At 35.5% G+C, this 21,490-nt stretch overlaps 1 protein-coding gene across 1 annotated transcript; it reads left to right on the top strand.

Annotated features, from left to right (window-relative positions):
* The first annotated feature begins 6,181 nt into the window (after nucleotides 1-6,181).
* LOC103927272 (uncharacterized protein At4g22758) lies at nucleotides 6,182-7,642 on the top strand. The gene is made up of 2 exons (XM_009336174.3): nucleotides 6,182-6,925; nucleotides 7,300-7,642. Exons 1-2 carry the CDS (start codon nucleotides 6,652-6,654, stop codon nucleotides 7,482-7,484), a joined length of 459 nt encoding a protein of 152 aa, XP_009334449.2. The 5' UTR covers nucleotides 6,182-6,651; the 3' UTR covers nucleotides 7,485-7,642.
* The last annotated feature ends 13,848 nt before the right edge of the window (nucleotides 7,643-21,490 follow it).

The raw sequence follows: 21,490 nt of genomic DNA on the forward strand, positions 1-21,490 counted from the left end.
CGACAACCACCATCGTCGCCTGGGGTTTTGCCTTACCATGACCTCAGTCCCCTTATCATCCCACCTTTCTCCTGGTGATCAAGAACTGGCGTCTTTAAATCATGATGATGAAGCAACATGATAGAAGAAGATGATGGTGCCAAATTGAGATTTTAGTTGTGTGATGGAGGCTAGAGCTTCTGTGGGTGTTCATGGTGGTCGGCGTGACGTGGTTGTTGGGTGGAGGACAGACATTTTGGCGCAAGTGCCAGTGACCCTTTGTCAAAAAATGCTTGGTTTCTAGTTGCAATATCGAGACAGCGAAGGGAGATGGAAGAGAGAGGGCACCGGTGCTATATTAATTAAAGGCTAAATTGAATTAATGGTCCCGTGATGAAAAAATTCAGATTTAAGCCCAAAATTAACATCTTCCTCGTCTGTCTGTTAACTCATTCAACATTCATAATCAAAAGAGAAAAAAACTCATTCATCCAACGCTATGAATTCATTGATTCATGCTTCGATTCCATTCAAATACTGAAAAACGAAATATTGGGTTGTGAAAACTAACTTACAGATTAAGGATGGTGTGGTTGGAGCCTCTCTGCAATAAAAGAAGCTTCAGGATTTGTAAAAATAAGAAAGAACCGCAAATTGGGTTGTAAATATAAACTTACTCAAACTTTACAAAATCTGAAGGTTAATAAATTACAATGGATTGGAGCCAAAAGCTTGAAACTTCACAACCCAGATCAAATCTCAACCGCATATGCCACATGAGCGTGAAAGCAAGCTCCTTTTTCTAGTTTTACCGTAAAGAAAGCTCCTTTTTTTTCTTCTGGGTATCCTACTTAGAGAAAGAGCTGAAATTTAAAAACTCGTTCGGATTGAATTAACCTAGAGAACACAAAAAGTGACATTGCTTTGGACCAAAAAATTTAAAATCCAATGAAATCTTTGGGCGAAGGGTGGGATTGTTAATTTTGAGTTAACAAAGAGTTCACATAAATGTTAATTTTGGATTTAAATCCTAACGGAGTTCACCACAAGGATTTAAATCCGAATTTTTTCATCACGGGGCTATCTTCCGATTACCCTCTTATCACGAGAATCATTAATTCAATTTAGCCTTAATTAAATATTATTTTTTAATTGCTTTAACGATGGACCAGATTGTTGGTGTAAATTACAACTTAAATGCACATATGTCAAGACCTTGTTGGTGGAACTCCAAATCAACAAGAGTTTCGGTACCTCGAAAAATGGGAGGAATGATGGTGACATGTAGGTCGAAAACATCCTTTGATATATGAGTCTTTGGGTCTTTTCATCTAGAATAAACTTTTCTACGACCATTGAATAAGTTTATAATTTGGAAACGAAAATTAAAATCAATGTTGAAACTTGAAATCGACCGTTGCTTTAGCTGCAAGCATTACAAGAATACGTACTGTTAATCGAAGGATAACATGCAACGATATTATAAGTTACTTAATATTCCTATATAATGATATTTTTATTCATTTGTAAAAATAAAATTTAGGTTTGCTTTCCATGAATCATGAATTCAATACCATTTCATTATAGAATTAAATTGGAATAGATAGCTCACCATATCAAAAATATGTGATATGAAAAGAAAAAAAAAAAAGAATTATGTCCAATCTAAAGGTCGGATATTCACACACAAATCACATGCGAAAACATAAGATTTTATTATTCAGCAATAATGCTTATGTCCAGTACAATAAGGTGGGCTGCTTTTCTTTTTTCTTTTTCAATTTTTTTTAGAAATGGGAAAGGAAACTGTATCTTTGTGTAGATTGCGAAGTTGTTCCAAACAATAAGATACGAATTATAAAATCATTCCATACCAAAACAGATTAGGAAAGGAATACAACTCCCATTATAATTCTAATATTATTGTCATGCAGATGATTAAATTTATTTTGAAGGACTTGGTTGGTATTTGCTCGTATGCTTCTAGTAGTTCTATCAAATTATGACTCTTATGTGCTGTTTTGCAATTATTATTCGTTTTTTTTTTTTTGCGGTTGAACTGTTCAAGACTGAAGTGTCTCCAAATTCACCCGTTCATTTACAAATACTTATTGGTTAGATACGGGAGGTTCTATGATAGCTTGATCTCAATTCGTAGTGGTTGTCGAGATTAAGATTTGTAATTTAATTTACGTTTTTAGTTGCTTGAATATAGATTATGCTAAATTTTGATAATTGAGCATATAACAGTAGTTGCAATGCGGTTAAGATTGTTGACCAACCATTGTGTTTAGGTCATATTTTTGGTTTTTTTAAGAGCGTAATTTAAAAAATGACTAATGCTACACTTATCACATATTTATACTATGATTTGTACCACTTTTTCTCATAGAGTTAGAGTTCACCAACACATATGATTCTCATCTCTATTAGACTGATAGTACAAAGATGGTACAAATATATAGTAAGTGTATCGTTTTTAAAGAGATCATTTATATTCATTTTCTCATTCTAAAAATATCTTTTTTATTTTATTTTTTTGTTTCTTGAATTTCATTTGATTTGTAAATATTAAGAAAAATGCGTATGTAATAATTATTTTCCAATTTATTAATTTAAGCAACAAATGTTTTTTTTTCCTTAAAAACTAAATAAAAGAAGATTTTTTTTTTTTTTTTGTGGGAAACTGAAATAAAATAAAAGAAGATGTTAGGAAGGACTATGTGGGGTAGTTTTTGTCTCCACACATCGCATGTTGTTACAATTCGTTCTAGAATTGTGAAAAAATAATGGGCTTCGAGAAAGACAAACAAGGAATCTTGGGGTCTTATGACTTTAAATTTATGTAATTATCAAGAACTAACGATTTCTTGGAAAAACCTGGTGACGGTGACGGCTTGACTTCCTCTTAAAGGATTGTGATGCCTTTCCCATGTTACCTTTTCAGTTGCCACTTATTACTTTAAGGCTTATTTTTTGCCATGCGTTCTAAAACTTAATTTAATCTTATTTTGTTCCTTATAATTCAAAAATTGTAACTTTACTTCTGAAACTCAAAGTTCGCTTCATTTTTTCCTCCTAAAACTTGATCTTGACTTCATTTTGCCCCATGAAACTTGAAAGTCGTCTTTATAAAACTCAAAATTCACTCCACATCGCCTCAGGTATGTTAATTTCTTATGCGAGTTTGATTTGAGTGCATCAGGCTAATCAATTTCTTTTTCATTTTTTTTCATCTCTTCAGTTTCTTTCAAACTTCATATTCTCTTATTGTTGAATGTTAACACATAATGGAGATTTATAATCAAATTTATTGCACATGTGTTATAGTCTTGTTGGACGTTGGGTCTCACATATGTTTAGGAGACAACCTATAAGTTTCAAAGAGAAGAGAGAGTCCACAAGTCAAAGTGGAATAAATTTTGAGTTTCATGAAGTAAAATTATAACTTTTGAGTTACAATGGACAAAATAAATGAGATCAAAATAAAATTTCATAAAGCATAGCTAAAAATAAATCTTACTTAACGGAATTGTTTTACTGAATAAATAATTGAATAGTTGTTTAACTAGTGTCATTGTTAGTGTGCCTTTTTCTTATCAGTCTCTTTCGACATTATCTATACAGAAATAGAAATATGTATTTCAAATATCTTTTTCATTTGGTAAACCATCTGCACATAAACTACTAGTCTATGTCACAACGACATAATTGCCCATTTACGACGCGCAAAATAAGTCGTGAAGTATCATTTAAGATGTATGGTCTCAATATAAGAATCTGCGTCGTACATAATCAAACTCAACTATGGCAGGCATGTTAAGTTGTGAGTGGTGAAAAGAAATACACCATAACTATTTCAAGGCAACTAGTGGACTCTATTACATTTTTTTACGATGTTCGTTGAACACCATAAAATAGTATTTATGTAGAATTGAATGTACAAAAAAATTTCTAATAAAATGTTAAATTCATATTAAGGGATTGGAGAATAAATAGTTTCAAATACGCCATGCACAAGTCTTAAATCTTAAACTTTTCACTTATAAATGCAAAATAATATCACCAAACCAAGGTGTTATAGCTATGATTTTTTTTTTTTTTTTTTTGTTTGGTCAAGTGTTATTGCTATGAATGTACAAAGTTAGATTGGGCGAAAATATTGGGGATTAAAAATGAATTGGGCTTAGACGCAAGTACGTCCAGGTTTGGGCTTGGGCTTAGACGTAAGTACGTCCAGTTTGGGCTTATAATATCAAATATGACTGAATAGTTTTATTGTTGCTGCGCAATTCCTAAATCCATGCAATGCCATATTTTCCAGGTGTCTGTCTTTATTATAGAACTCATTTAGAAGTGTTTTTAAAAAAGAAATGAAAGCGTTTTTAGTGAAATTAATTTTGAGTTTTAAAGCACAAGATATTTGCTTCTTGCAAGAAGCACTTAAAGTGTTTTTCCAAGATTGAATTGGCTTTTTATTAAGAATTAGTTTCAAAAATATTTTCATCAAAAGCGCTTTCAATCATTTTACACACACTTCCAAACAAGCCTATAATCTATGAGGTACAAAAAAATGTCACATTGGCTCAGTGACTGAGTTTTATTATCGATTGCTATAACATCATAAAATTATTTAAAGTTGGTGTTGATATGGTTTTCTCTTTGTTTGTCACAATATTATGTCTACTAGCCTTCATGCACGCGCTTGCAGAAGGCATTTTTTGAATCGCAGAGTGCTGCACGCGACTTACACGTTTTAAATGTATTTATATGCGTAAATTGACAACAAAAAAAAGTCAAATATTTGAATTAAATGAATAATCTTAGATTCATGCTAGAAGAAACACCTCATAAATCAATTAAAGCAGATCAATCCACATAATAAAATCAATCTCTATTGAATTCATGGAGTAGGATTCTCTCCTCTCTTTTTTTCCCTTCCCTCCTATTTGAATGGTCACGGTTAAGCCGCATTAACATCTTATATTAATTTTTTATAGAAAGAGAAACACAAAATAGAGAATGTGAGAGGAGGGGATAAAAAGGGATGGAAAGAAAAGGGGAGAGAATCCTTGTCCTGAATTCATATTAAGAATAGAGAAAATAATATTTAATAAACAACTAATTGAATCACATTATTGCTGTGACATCCCACATCGCCCAGGGGAGTGATCCTTAAATGTATATTCCCATCTCTACCTAGCACAAGGCCTTTTGGGAGCTCACTGGCTTCGGGTTCCATGGGAACTCGGAAGTTAAGCGAGTAGCGCGCGAGAGCAATCCCATGATGGGTGACCCACTGGGAAGTTGCTCGTGAGTTCCCAAAAACAAAACCGTGAGGGAATGGTAAGCCCAAAGCGGATAATATCGTGCTACGGTGGTGGAGCGGGCCCGGGAAGTGATCAACCCCGGGCCGGGATGTGACAATTTGGTATCAGAGCCTAACCCTGGCTGTGGTGTGCCGACGAGGACGTCGGGCCCTTAAGGGGGGTGGATTGTGACATCCCACATCGCCAAGGGGAGTGATCCTTAAATGTATATTCTCATCTCTACCTAGCACAAGGCCTTTTGGAAGCTCACTGGCTTCGGGTTCCATGGGAACTCGGAAGTTAAGCGAGTAGCGCGCGAGAGCAATCCCATGATGGGTGACCCACTGGGAAGTTGCTCGTGAGTTCCCAAAAACAAAACCGTGAGGGAATGGTAAGCCCAAAGCGGACAATATCGTGCTACGGTGGTGGAGCGGGCCCGGGAAGTGATCAGCCCCGGGGCGGGATGTGACAATTGCTAACCCATTGTGAGGCTAAGCTCACTCCCTCCCCCTTAGTGTAGATGATATAGTTTGTTGAAAAAAAAAAAATCAATCATTTGATAACTAATTTAATCACATTATTATCCGCATGAGAAAAACCTTTTTTATAACCGGCATTACATTGAATCACGTTATTGTTAGCCTATTGTGAGGTACTAATTATTTAAAAAAAAAATTGTAAAAAAATAATTAATTATTAAAAAACTATTTAAATGATGAAAATACCCTTGCCACATTTGATGCTTTATTTTGGATTGCTTTACAAGTTTTTTATTTGAAGGGAATTTTTATCCAATAATTTTTAGTGAAGCTTGTGACACTAAAAAACACTATTTATTGGCACTTGGCTTTATATATATAGATAGATAACCCAGTCAATTAATGTTACTAATCAACACCGCGTGTCGCATCCGTATAAATCCGAGTAGCGGATCTGCTTCCTCTTTTGTACACTGGTTTAAGGTCATAACCGGAAAGTTGTAGGCAAATATTTTGTGCGAAGCTAGCTTTTCATGAAGATGTTCTTCTTTCTAGACAACACCTTAAATTTCTTTCCTCTTCTTGTAATCTTTGAGTCTTGAATCGTGGAGACTTCTGGTTTCTTCATGTACTTCCTTCCCTTCCTTTCTCAAAGGACTTCTGCGCGTGCCCTTCGCGCGCTGTCCTCCTCCTCCTCCTTTGGTTCTTGCAAACAAGCTTGGTACTACCGTTGCCTTGGCCTTGACCCCTGAACGCCAAATCTCTTTCTTCCTCTCAAGATTCATTTTTCGTGTTTCATGTTTAGTGTTGTTTGTTTGTTTACTTGGATTTGTCTAAAATACTCGTAGAGCGAAAAAGAAAAGGCGAAAAAAGAGTAAGAAAGAATGCTTAAGAGGAAGGTTTTGGAGAGAATTAATTTACACAAGCATAAGAAGACCAGTACTGATGCTGCTCATACTGTGAAGACGAACAGGTTTTTGATCACAGTTAATGTTCTTGGAAGCGCAGGACCCATAAGGTTTGTGGTGAACGAGGATGATCTCGTAGCTCGAGTCATCGACACTGCTCTTAAATCCTACGCCCGCGAAGGCCGGCTACCTGTTCTTGGTTCAGATGTCAAGGATTTCCTTCTACACTGTGCTAATGCAGGATCTGACGGTATGCTCTCAGAAACACATATCAAATCAAACTGCCAACAAGTTTTTCATTTTCAAGTTTTAATTTGGACGTTTGTCTTCATGATGATGAGTTCTAATTCCTCTGATTTATGTTGATATGTCCATTTCAATTTCTTGGTGCTGCAGCAGCATAGCTAATTAGCATTCCCATTTCTAGTTATTTTATTTCATTGTAATCAATTTGAAAGTGGTTTGTCGTTGGAGGTAAATGCATGAAACTGCAGTTTAATTAGGGTTATGCACGTCATAAACAGCGGTTTCATGCATTTAGAGAAATAATGAAATGGTTCCTATCACGTAAGTAGCTTTGTATTTTTTTGTTATAAATTGGAGCTAAGTAGATTTACTTTGTAGCTTTAAGTCCGTGGGAAACTATAGGATCTCGTGGGGGAAGGAACTTTGTGCTGTCCAAGAAGCAGAAGCAAGTGCAGAATAATATTGCTGAAAGAAAGTCGGAGATAACAGCTGCAAAGGGAACGGTGAGTAGCTGGAAGGCATGGTTTAACAAATCATTCACTTTCAAGATATCATCTCACTGAGCGAATACACTCATCTTCTCTTGGGGAACATATATATTTTTATATAGTTGATACACGACAATAATCTATTGTTCCAGTAAAGTGTGAGACAGTAATTGAAACCATGGAAGATTATATATATTCTCTGTCAATAATGTAAATTTATGCATTATTACCTAGTTTCGAGCCACACTCATACTGTTCTTCCGTTATAATGGAAGAGAATCGAACTTTTGACCTAACTTAATCCTAACGCGTTTCTCACCAACCTTCATCATTTGGGCTAACCCTAATAATGTTTGCGGAATATTCTTAACTTTTAACTTAATTAGAATTTTTCGGCGTGATTATATGTTCCTCCCTTCGATTTTTCGTCGTCCTATTGGTTCTCAAACTTTAATAAAGGGATGCCTTGAGGAATTATTAGGAAGACAAATTCAAAGGATTACTTGGTGGGGGAGGTTGTTTGGTTAAAGAAACAAACTTCCTCGCATTCATGGGAGAATAGGAATATATAACTTTGTCAAAATAGAGGCTCATGTTTAAAGGCTAATAGGAGGAATTTATTTGTCATGTAAGAAAAGTAGAGATTAGGTTCAAATGTTCTACCAAAATATTCCAATTAGGTTGCTCCCCAAATTATCATTTACCACAAACAATTAAAAAGAATGGCTGGAACAAAGCCGACTGTGCCCGTTGGATCTCTGTGTGTTTTGTTTTGGGGGTATGTGTTGGTCCATGTTGTATTCATTGGGCTTGAAAATATGTTGTAACATTTTAATGAACAAAAATACAATAAACCAAATGCAAATTAATAAGCAGTATGCTAGCAATCTTTTTATTTGGATCTTCTTTAATTTTTCATTTATTTTGACGATCTATTCAATTGATGATTTGACTTGTCTATCTCTAAACCTTTTAAAGAGTAATTTTGTATGAAATGAACCAATTCAAATATTATTAAAATCATATGATTAATATTGTTGTAATTTCAGTGTTTAATTTAAAGACATAATTTGCTTATTTATTGGATAATTATTCGATTACTAAAACAATTCTGATTCTATTTAATTTGTTTCATATATGATCTTTAAAGGGTGACCAAGTATTTAAATAGTTCGGATCACCGTGCAACAATACATAAAGATAAAAGAGAATAAAAGTTGCACGAGTAGGTCCAAATGAAAAAGTTAGCAGTATTCCTTTGTTGGTAATGAAACAATAAAAGAATAATCAACAAATATAAGTTCATTTAACTTCCAACAAATTTAAGGCTTGTTTATTGCTATACCCCATGAAACTTGAACTTAATTCCATTTTCTCCTTGAAACAAAAGTATCGCCACTTACCACTTAGTATTACAGTCTAGTAGTGTTCCTCTTTACTTGTAGGTAAGTGGTCTTAGCTTCGATTCTTGCCAAAGACGAAGTTGAACCACATTATTATGGCAGGCTCATTGTAAGACTTAACCCACTCCCTCACCCCTTTAGTGGAGATACTATCCTTTGTTCAAAAAAAAAAAAAAGTATCGCCAATTTATACCTTGAAACTTAGGAGGCAACTTGGGTTGGGTCAACCAGAACCCTCTCATGCCCTACCCAATTTCAAATCCAGTCAAGGAGGTTAGAATGAAGAAAAAATCCGCCCAAATCCAATCAACCCGATCATTATTGGGTTAGGTTGTGTTGATGCTTTGCTTGTCCATGTCAACTCACACCCAATATGATTTTGAGGCCGAATTTGCTCATGTACATATTACGCATTGCACTTCATATTATATGAGTTATGTGTAAGTTTTGGAGTGACTATACTTGAAGTTCATTGGCGGTTTTCATATAGATAATGAATGGTGGTGTTACTTTTACATTTCTTTTGGTTTAAGCTTTGATATAAGTCTTGTAATTTATTTTCAAGTTTGCATGGTTGAAACATTAGAAATAGTCTTCAAGTTGTTTGCTTTAACTTTTCTGTGGATGGTGATGTGTAAATGAAATTTTAACTAATATGGTGTTATATGGTTCAAACTCAACCTGAACAAGTCCAAACCTATCAAAATCCAAACTTGACTAAACTCAACCCAAACCCGAATAACAATAATTGGGTTAAAGTTGGTTGACTATCTAACCGGCCCAAGTTGCACCCTTACTTGAAACTCGATTTTTGCTTCACTTATGCCAAATAGGTGTGTTAAGTTTGCCGAAGAGTAAGGGCAATACAGTAATTTCATCCTAGTTGGAATTGTTGGATTAACAAAGCTGTTAGAACGCCCAACTAAAAGTTGCCACGTGGTTCCTTTTCCACGTCCTTGACACCACCGTCTCTCCCCTCGACTGAACGTTCTTTCACTTTCAGTCACCATTTTATCGTTTGGGGATGAAATTCTAGTTGGGAATTGGGTTGGGCTGTCTGGAGGTTGTGGAGGAGAGTGGTTGTACAAGATTAGCGAGAATACTTTTCATAAAATCATGACTAAAGGAGAGGAGCAAGTATGATGAAGAAAGGCGTTGGGCTTCAATCACATACAAATAACAACACAATTGAATTAGTTGTAATTATCGTCATTTCTTTGGATGTAAGCTACGACAAATAAAGAAATTAGAGTAAAATGTAGCTATAGTCCTGAACTATGACTAAATTGTAGTTATGATCATTCAACTAAAAATCTATTTGGATTTGGTTATTGAATTTGACAGAATGTGTAGCATTGGTCCCTCTGTGTTAATTCCTTTAGATTTTCTGTCAATGTGTTTACGTGGCATGATTAAATAATTAAATAATATTATTCAATTTTAAAAAGGAGAAATGTTCCAGGAGAGAGAGAGGTGTTGTCCCGCCATACCTCACACCTTACCTCCCTCCTCCCCCGTTCGAAACTCACTCTTTTATCTCTCCCAACCGCATGCACAACCGATCCCTCACCATCATAGCCTCACCCCCGACATTCCAGCCGCATTCCGTAACCAATTACGCATCAAATGAAGTGGGTGGGTATGATGCTGGCGATGAGTTTTGCAGTTAAAGTTCTTATTGGGTTTTGAAGAGAGAATTAGGTACAAAGTTTTGTGTTGTTGGCATTGTTGCCGGTGAAGCAGATAGAAGAAAGCTCTTTTCTTTTCAAGTTTTTAAAATTTTCATAAACTATTATATTAATCATGGGTCCCATGTGATCACCACGTCAACATATTGACGGAAAACTTAACAGTGTTATCACGGAAGAACCAACGCTACCAAACCTAATGAATTATTAGTTGAGGTGTCATAACTACAATTAAGTTATAATTGAGAGATCAGAACTACAATTTACTCAAGAAATTAATTAATTAATTAATTAGAGATCAAACAATTATTTCAAATAATTAAAAGCTTGGGTAAATTGCAATTCCCCTGAGCTCGAAGATCGGCTCAGGTGCATCTCAGGGTGGGTCCCACCACCTTTCATCAAATCAACTGATGTGGTTGCCACATAAGCAATTTATTGGGTCCCATCATGCCACATCAGCAAAATTAACATCTATTTGATGGAATACACGGCATATCTTCAAAGTGATGCAAAAATTGAGTTTCGGGGGCATAACAAAACATAAACCTAAATTTAGTAACATCAACCACTTGGCCACCAGTGCCAATGACTCTATTAGAGAACCCAACGGGTTTATGGATGATTTTAGAAGCCTCTTCTTATGTGTACCAGTTGTAAATTCCTACTTAATATAACTTTGATGTAATATATATTAATTAGAATTGGGCGGCAACATATTTTGACACATATTTGGACTCCCATTTTATAGAGCTCAATCGTAACTTTTTTTAATAATCCAAACCGTTGAAGTTCTCCTCTAGTGTCTCTCGAAACCCTACATGTGCATCCACTTCTCCTTATTGAAGTTGATCCTTCTTCAAACCCTAGCTTCCTAATGGTAGTGTCTCCTTTTAGTTCTCTCATTCTGGCCCTAATACTGCTTACTTTCTCCAACTACCCGAAATTAATTACCTTTTTTGGTTTCATCAACTGAAAGCCCTTCTTGTCGGTCATGATCTTTGGACATTCGTTGGTCCTTCTCTCATCCTTTTACTACCATTCTCTTCTCAGAACTCATTCTTTCTTTAACTGTCGGTTGCGACACTTCTATGAATTTTTGAGATTGTCTCCAAACCTACTTTGCTCAACGTTCCGTTGCCCGTGACTCAACTGTTGGAACTTGAGTTTTATGTGGGACTCCAAGTCCCAGATCGTCCAAACAGCCTTATAACTTCTTCTTTATAAGTGAGTTCACTCACTTATAGTTTGAAATGAATTGGGCTAAAACCATGGACCTTGGGCCTTAGACATGAAGGGTTTGGATGTATATATTAAATGTCAAAGAAGGCCTTGGGGGCTCTTGGGGTCGGATAAACGAAAAACACAAGTTACGTTTTTGATTTTTTGGATTCAGTTTTTTTCGAAAGGATAAAACTGATTGAACAGTTACGTTCAGTTACATTCGGATTTTTTTTTTTTTTAAAACTGATAAGCATGAACGGTTGTATTTGGTCAAATTATGCCATTATATATATGGCAATAAAATCGGAAACTAGATCATCAATTTCATTTTCCTTCCTCCATATTTCACAGAGAAACGCTCAATCAATTCGCCAAGAATCCAAGTTCGTGTGCAAGAACTTGGATTAGATAGTTGTATCCTGCAAGATAGACGTCCATTTGAACTACTGGTGTAGGGGCGTATTTCTGTCTTAGGAGATTGCTACTGCAAGCCTCTATCTTCCTAACCAAGTCAGTGTTTTGTGGTTTATTAATTCAGTTTTATTAATTGTTTATATTGTAAGATATATATATATATATATATATATATTGTATCCTTGTGAAATTTCTATTCGAAATAAACTGTGCAATTGTTGTATAATAAATACTTGACATTTGATAGGTATTAACATCGACTTCCACAAGGGTCATTTGGCAATCGTCGCATACATTCACACACTATACCAGTTTTGTAATCCCTCCTATTGAAACAAGATAGAACTAACTCAATTAAGTATCCAATTAAGTTATACTAAGCATGCAATAGCTGCGATCTAGCAAATTTATCATAAGAGGTGATGGTCGTTCAATCATAGGCTAAACACAGAAGATAAAATTATAAAGTAGTTTGGCTCTGAGCCATTATTTTATTTCTTTTATACGTGGACACTGCACACTAATAAATTGAAAATCTAGTGGATCTTACTAGTAATAGCAATCTCCAACAGTGAGGGAGAAATTAATAAGCTTTTGACAATGAAGTGTGAAGCAAATCCTATTTTTCTAATCGCATATTATTTAGATAATCCTGTAGATTAATAGTGGAGAAAGCATGTTTACTCACACTCATGGAGAAAGAGACATTGGAGAGGGAGTAGTTACTGAAAAGACACCACTTCAAAAGTGGGAGCTGTAAAGAAAAAGCTTTCTCATGGCTTGAAGGGCCCTTGTGTTTCTGAAAAGAAGAAGACATATTGCATGTGTGATGGAGGCTGACAAAATCAGTGGAACCACTAGTCAATTTCAAGGCCCCAACACCATTGTTTGCTGTATATGCTTTTATCTTATAGAACTTGACCATTGATCAACTCAACTTGTTGTTCTGAGATTTTGGTTATAGGAGAAAGAGAGTGTGATGATACAATTGTCACCATGTCAAGATTTAGAGTCAGACTAGCAGCGAATTATTATTCACATATCATCTGTATAGCTAGATATATGTAATTTTATCACAAAAAGATTTGGTGCAATGAAGAGTATAATCATTCAATATAAGAGATGTTGTGATTTATTCTACCAAATTTCCGATGCAGGATAGCATTCTTCGACATCTAATGTTAACAATCATCGTCTCGGCTGCATAGCTTCAATGCAAAGCTAGCAAGACCACCAATCTGCCAGTGTCATATTCTCTGGGTTCTTCTGAGTGGTATAATTAAGTGAAACGATCTAGTCTCATATGCTTATCAATGATCGTCTTTATATATTTGGGTTGAGAATAATCTGCTGCAAAAATAGTTGAGAGAGAATGCTGAGAGAAAATTAACATAAAAACGTCACATTCTAATATGCTGATATTTCAAGTCCAAATTATTCTTATTTCAACTGACATTAAAAGTGATTCAAAATTGATAGAATAATACTTTCATTCCCCTGGGAAGGATTAGCTTATTCTTACGTTTGTAAATAATGCATCTTTGACGGAAAAAAAATTCATAATCAGAACCGTTCAATATCTTAATATTCAGTGAAGATCATTATTACACAAAAAAAAAAAAAAAAATCGAAACAGAGATCGTTTAATCCTCCAAATATATCAAATAATTGATGTTTCATTATTTATTTATTTTATTTTATTGAACAAAAATTGACGTTACATTATTAATATGCTTATTGATACCTAGACCGTTAATTTATTTGATATATTTCAAATAACCCAATTATTTTTTATACAAAAAAAAAAAAAAAAAAAAAAAAAGCAAACATACGAAAAAATAAGGAGAATGTAGATGTAAATAATAAAATAAATTTAATGCCCCGAAAAATTCTCAACACTCAAGGTTAAAATATTAGGAAAACTAACGAAAAGTCTAAAAACATTTTAATTTTAATGAAAAATGACAAATAAAGGTGTAGTGAATAATACCAGAAAACGGTAAAAATATGGTTTTCGTTAAAAGTGAACAGTAACGAGAGTGTTTTGTTAAAACTTCCTAAAATATTTGACATCGGGTTAAAGGGGTTGCTGACTAAAAATTAGGACCTTGGTTTAAAAACGGATTAGTGCTTGTTGAATATAAATTAGGAATGTTGTCCTAATTCGACGGTAGATTAGTGATGAATATAACTGAAAATTTGGAAGGTCACGAACCGCCCTCTAAAGTTGCAAATGTGAAACGGTGGATCCATGACTAGAAAAATGACTATTCAATCGTGGAACGTTGTCGTGGTTGACATTGGGTTAGTGCTTGCTAAATAGAAACTAGGAATGTTGTCCTGGTTTGACAACGGGTTAGTGCATAATAGAAACTAGAAACGTTATTGTGGTTTGGCAGCGGGTTAGGGCTTGCTGAATATAAACTAGGGACTTTGCCATGGTTTGACAACGAGTTAGTAGGCCTTAAGATAGATGGTTCAAATCATAAAAATAAAGTGGGGTTTACAACCGGAAGAAGCTTACTTCAGGGACACCATCTCACAGCCCACCCTGCAATACATAAATGTAAAAACCCTCTACTTTTTGTTCTTCCCTTAAATATTGTTTTCAACAAAAATAACGCAAATCGAAAACTATATGACCATTAAATTATAAGGTGATCATTTGGTGAAGCACTGACATTTTCTTCATGGTTAGAAGTCTTAACGAATTCAAATTTGCCTAATTATTTAGAGCATTGAAATAAAATTAAAGTGGCGCATACAATGGTACCCTTTCAATTATTCATCCAAAGATATTTTCCTAACATTATCATTCCTAAGATAATAATCATCATCTTTACATGATAAAGAATGAAGGGGGTCCTCAAATACTGAAAACAACAACATTCTAGAAAGTAGGACATGAATCGTCTCCGGATCCATGCATCCTAATCCTAGGAATCCACCAATCCGGACTATTGAAATTTAATCTAATGACTATAAATAGAGACACACTTTAAAAGTTATAATAACTAAAGTGCCCACCCCTACACAAATCAAATGCTCCGTTTTTTATGAAGAGGATGGCAACCAAAACGACGTCATTTGGACTAATTGTCTCTTCATCCTCCACGGTTCCACCTCCTGTAGTTGTTGCTTTGCCTAGTGAATGCTTCTTCACAGGCATGTTTCAGGTCAACTGGGTGGGCAAATTAGGCTCCGGTCAAGGGGTTTGCCGGCTTCTGGATGGGCAACCGCTGCCGAGTTGATTGTAGCATTTCATCAAACACATGGTACGCATGAAATGCCCACTGCCCAAGTGACCATGTGGTCATCAACCCGAGGCTCACCTAGCCAACTTTTCAACGTCCACAAGATCAACTGACCCACCTTGACCCCTTGTGGATCCGCTCCTGACTCGATGCATCCTCTTTTGCTCTACATTGTCCTCGATGCATTCATGTTTAATTTCATTCCTATCTTTTGCTCTACACTGTCCTCCGTGCATTCATGTTTAATTTCATTCCTCTTTTATGGATGCAATTTACTTTCATTCTTCATACTCATTGCATTATGAATACATAGAATACTTCAAGGCTTTTATACAACTTTTGTTAGTCTACCTACGTAAAAATTCTAGATACTCCGGAATATTGAATAATTCGAATAGTTTAATTTTTTTGTTTTTTAACAAAGATCTAACTGTTAAAACGCTCATTATATTCCATACTCTAGAGTATCCATGAAAATCCTCTCGCTAGGAACCTAATGGAAGTCAAAAATTGTCCGAAAAATTGTCCAAGTTCAGGTTTTCCATCATGATATCTGCCCCAAAGCCAATGAATGCCTTTCCAATTTTAATGGTAATGTGTCGACCTAATGAAGTTCCTCTCCGGTGGTCCAATCTTAGAACAAAGGTGCCTGCAGCAGGGATTATTAATCATGCCATGGTGTGGTCCACTGTAACACTTGATTTAGTCATACAAGGATCGATTGATCATTGCAAATTCATAGTGTTTATCCTTATCTTCTATCTTTGAGCATCCACAAAATCACTGCATGCTCCAAGTTAATTAAACTCAGTAATTCACTGCATTTAGTAAGTACTGTGTGCATTGTGAGGCCTATATAATTACTATGGATGTATTTGGTTGGTTGGTTGAGATAGGTTGTGATAAACTAAAATGGACTTGAATCCAGTCTCTTACTTGTTGTATCAAAATGTAAGAAGAACAAGATTAGACACAGGGCCAGCCCAGGCCCAGTGCGGGCAGGGCGACCATTTGAGGCCCAAAAAAATTAGGGGCACCAAAATTATTGGTGTGACAGCCTATCCCGAATCATTTGTATCGTAGGTGTAAAATGACGATTTTTTCCCTGGACATTAATTAGTGTTGTAGGGTGTTTGGTTTGTTTTGTTTTTGGTTGGTGGACTGCCATCTGGACCACACACCCACACACACACACCCGTGGACCTTTCTATCTCCCTTCTCTCTCGGAATTTCTTCCAGTTTCTTCCATTTCCTTTGCAAGTGTACGGACAACTTCCATCCAACCATTTCTGGCACGAATCATGTTTGTTGTTGGTGTTTTTGGACTCCTTTCGAGCTCAGGAGTCGATTAGTAGTGTTGGTTGGACTTAAGACCTTCGAAAACCCAAGAACCATGGAGCCCCGATTTGGTGCACTGTTCATGCACACGTGATTGTGGGGTTTTAAGAAGTTTTTAAGGTTCTAGGAAGTTTTAGGACGTCTCCACGAAGCTTTGGCTGAATTATTGAGGTTTCTCCGGGGAGATTCCATTGGTTTTAGGTCCCCAAAGTGGTAATGTTTTGTTCTACTCGTTGTAAGCTTCATTTTGGTACAAATTTCATGGAATTTGGTTAAGAAATGAAGAAGATATTAAGGTTTGAGGTTTTTCCAAAAATAGGCGAAAATTTGAGTTGCAGACGGCGGCGACCAGTGAGGTTCACCAGAGAAGAAGGAGAATATTTCGTCAGAGTTAACGAAATATTCTAACGACGTCAAGTAACGGCCGTTAACGTCTGTTAGGGTTTCCACGGAATATTCCCTAACTCTGTTAGGGTTCCACACGCCGGCAACGAGTGGACACGCCTGCCAGGCACGTGCCCGCACGTGGCCAACATGTGGCGGCGTGTGAGAGGTCAGAAAATTATTTTTAAAATATGGGGATGTTCGTGAGGTTGAGTAGAGCACGTTGGTATATTCAAACACCCCATTTGAGCAATGTATGAGAAGTTATTACCTAAGGTTGGTTATGTGCATTAATTTGACATTTTTATAGTTGTTTCGCATATAGGTGAGGACTACCAGGAGGACGAGCGCAGCCACGCGAGGCTCAGGGCTTACGATCCTTCTACATATCAGTGAGTGGGCTTTTGTTTTCAGTATATATATATATATATATTGATTGGTATCTTTCCAGAAATTACGTTTTAATGGTTTTATAATTGAAATGTCATGTCGAATATCATCGTTATTATTATTATGATTGTGTTGGTTATGCTTTGGTGCCGCGGACACTCAGGTAAGTCAGGTGAGTATGGTTGTTAGTGATAGACGTGGTGTTGATGAGATTGAGTTATAGCTTATATTCCTGCACCTCGGTGATTGTGCTCTGCCAAAGTAGGGCCTAGCCTTCACGTGATTGTTCACCTCCCGCACCGTACGCTCACCTTGGATCCAAGGCAGGTGTCAGCCTGTCGTACAGATCACTTTAGGTAGTTCCGACTCGTAGGTGACTTGTGATACATCGCACAGCCTTCACGTGATCGTAGCACTGAGCGTATTTATATACACCAACCTGTCGTAGAGACCACTATAGGTGGTTCCAACTCGTGTGCAAGATAGTGGTTGAGGAGCTATAGTTTCAACCGTACAAGTCACTTTAGGTTACTCCGGCTGACGTACTGATATTATTAGCATATTATGATTTGTTTTATCTCACCTGCTTGATGTTTACACTATTTGTTTGGATATTCTGACGCGGCATATTCTGACATGGCATATTTGAGCTTTATCGTTTTAGCATGATTTGACATACGAGTACGTATGGTATTTTCTGGAAAGTATACAGGTTTTACAAAAAGGGGTTATAACTTTTGAGAATGAAATGATTTTGAAAAGCTTTGTTTTTACCCACTCACGTTTTCTGTTTACGCCCCTCCAGGTTTTAGGTAGCGAGGACGTGGGTGACGAAAGAGGCATCGAGGCAGTTCTGACAGAGCACCCTCCATGTAGGACTTTCTAGTTAACGCTTGTGTAGTGTTTTTTTTTTTTTTCTGGACTGCACCTAGGATACTTGAACTTCTACTTTGCCTTTCTCCTTCCATGTTTGTCACTAGTACTCACTAATCTTTTATTGTAAATTATCTTGTCGACTTTATTTTCCCCGTATTTTCACTCTTCTACTTCTGCATTGCGCACTTGGCTACGTCACCCTCACATGACGGCCAGCACACCCCAATTTTTGGATCGAGGTGTGTCAATTAGTGTGGCATATTTATATACATTTTCATAAGTGTATAAATTTACAAAATTTGGTTTAATGACAAAGAAATTTAACTAGAACCTATGATTTTGTTGTTTGAATTTAATGAGGAGGTTTTGGGTTCAAAACACCATGTGTACTTATTTGAATTCCAATTTTTACAAATTTCTTCTCATAACAGTATAAATTTACAAAATTTGGCTCAATAATTAGAAGTTTAATTAGAAGTGATGGTTTTTGTATTTAAAATTAACGAGAGGTCCTGAGTTCGAAATGCTATGTGCAAGTTTATTTTTTTGTAATTTTTACGAATTTTTGTTTGGTTGTTAATTTATTTTTAATTACTAGCTAGTAAGTATGTGGGTTGCTATTTTTAAACATCTGTTCCAATTCAAGTCTAATCTTCAACAAAGGGTAATGAGATAAACATGATTAGACATAGGGCCGACCCAAGCCCAGCGCAGGCAGGACGACCGTTTGGGGTCCAAAAAAATTAGGGGCACCAAAATTATTAGTGTGGCATAATATACATTTTTGTAAGAGTATAAATTTATAAAATTTGGTTTAATGACAAAGAAATTTAACTATAACCTATGATTTTGTTGTTTCGATTTAAGAAAAACTAATGAAAATGACTTGAAAACTTTGAGTTTTAACGATAAAGACAAAATAAAGAGTAAAGTGAATAGTACCAGGATTGACATTTTAGTGTAAAAATATGGTTTTTCGTTAAAGTTCCCTTCAATTTAATGAGGAGGTTTTGGGTTCAAAACACCATGTATGCTTATTTAAATTCCAATTTTTACAAATTTCTTCTCATAATAGTATAAATTTATAAAATTTGGCTAAATGATTAGAAGTTTATTTAGAAGCAATGGTTTTTGTATTTAAAATTAACGAGAGGTCCTAAGTTCAAAATGCTATGTGCATGTTTATTTTTTTCAATTTTTACAAATTTTTGTTTGGCTGTTAATTTATTTTTAATTACTAGCTAGTAACTATGTGGGTTGCTATTTTTAAACATCCGTTCCAATTCAAGTCTAATCTTCAACAAAGGGGAATGCGTATATTAAATTTTTAGACTAAATATATTATCAAAATGTTTAATTTGGTGCCCATTCATTACTTATACATATCCCTAAAGACTTGAAAATATCATTATTTTTTTATTCTTATATTGACGAGGTTAGTAAATAAAAAAAAACATCTCATGATTTATACAAAAGCACTTTAAAAGTTTAGATGGAAGACAAAACTCATAATCTACCTACTTGTAAGCCTGAAGTTTCTTGGTTTCCTTCTCTCGATACAAAAAAAAATTAATTTTTTTGTGTTTCTAAATTACTAAGTTTGAAGTGCTTTTCTAAATATAATTTTATCAATGTCCTACGTGTAAAAACAAATATTTTTTTTATATGAAGTGAGGACAAATTTTTTGGCGTCGCCCCAAGCCTCAAAAATCTCTGGACTGGCCCTAATTAGACATGATGAGTTATGAATCCACAATAAAGTGGGTTATCTAACCTATCCTTGTGCATAGATTACAAGTCTTGTCTTCCATGTCCCTGCCGATCCAATCATATCTCTAAGGCTCAATCTCATCCAGACCACCAACCGGGCCTCTGTCCTGCATTAGGAATGATCATCATTTAGTACTAGTTAAATATTAGATTAGGGTTTACCTATACCTACTTCTTATTTGGTTTACACATGGGAAAGGATCCAAAGAGGATTCTTTCTACCAAGTCCACCAAGGCACACAATCCGAATCTTTGAAATTTGATCCAACGGCTACAAACAGAGACCCACTTTAAAAATTATAACAACTTTAGCCGTTGGATCAAATTTCAAAGGCCCAGATTGTGTGCCTTGATGAACTTGGTGGAAAGGATCCTCTCCGAATCCTTTCCCATTACACATAGCCTTCTTATTACATTTGGCCAAAAAATATAAGACAATGTTCATATTTTTATTTATAAAAAATCCCCAAAAATTCACTGAGGGATTCTTGACATTTTACTCTTATATAAACCACAATATCATATATAGACCCTTTAAGAGAAGAGATTCTCAATTTTTTTTAATCACACGATGAGCCGTTAGATCAGTTTTAATGAAATCGTGCAGTTTGGATTAAATTTTTCTCATAACCCTATCTTTATCTAAATACCAAAATCACACCCAAAATCATTAATTGTTGCTTCTTTCTTAAAGTACTTCAAATGCTTTTAGAATCCAAAAATATTTTCTCTAAAGATAATTTCAATCATTGTAAAAACACTTTCAAATGAGCCCTAAGCCACCTAAAGACTCGACAAATTCTTTGAAGATATTGAATAAAAATGAACACGATTGCTCACTCAAGCATCAGAAAGCTCTTTAGATCTTGAACCGGGAGTCTCTAACTTTACATGTGCTTTCGTAGTATCCAAATAGATTTACACTCAGCTTACAAATCCTTGAATTCCTAGTCAGCCAACCATTCAAAAATTTACCTTTGATTTGAGTTGGCATTTCATGGGTAAAAAAACATGTCGGGGCAATTCCGAGGCACAGAAAGCAACTGTTGGGAGGATTTGGTTAACTAATCTGTAAAATATTCAAATACTTTTGCTCCTCACATAAAAAGGTAATATCGGAAACCGTAATTTTTTGCAACGTAACAAAATGCAAGTTGCCACTTATATATATCCACTTCAAAGACGGATAAACAAGAAAACAAAACACAAAACTGAGTCCAACTTAAAACCAGGAGCAATTTGCTATAATATTTATCATGCTTGTGTCACCTGCAGTTTCTCTTTCAGATGGTGACATAGCATATCCAGGCCATGTTTCTATCTTCAGAATCATCAACATC

This window comes from the organism of the source record quoted next, unplaced genomic scaffold (assembly GCF_019419815.1).
Source record: "Pyrus x bretschneideri cultivar Hongxiangsu unplaced genomic scaffold, Pyrus_bretschneideri_v1 Contig71, whole genome shotgun sequence".
Lineage (NCBI taxonomy): Eukaryota > Viridiplantae > Streptophyta > Magnoliopsida > Rosales > Rosaceae > Pyrus > Pyrus x bretschneideri.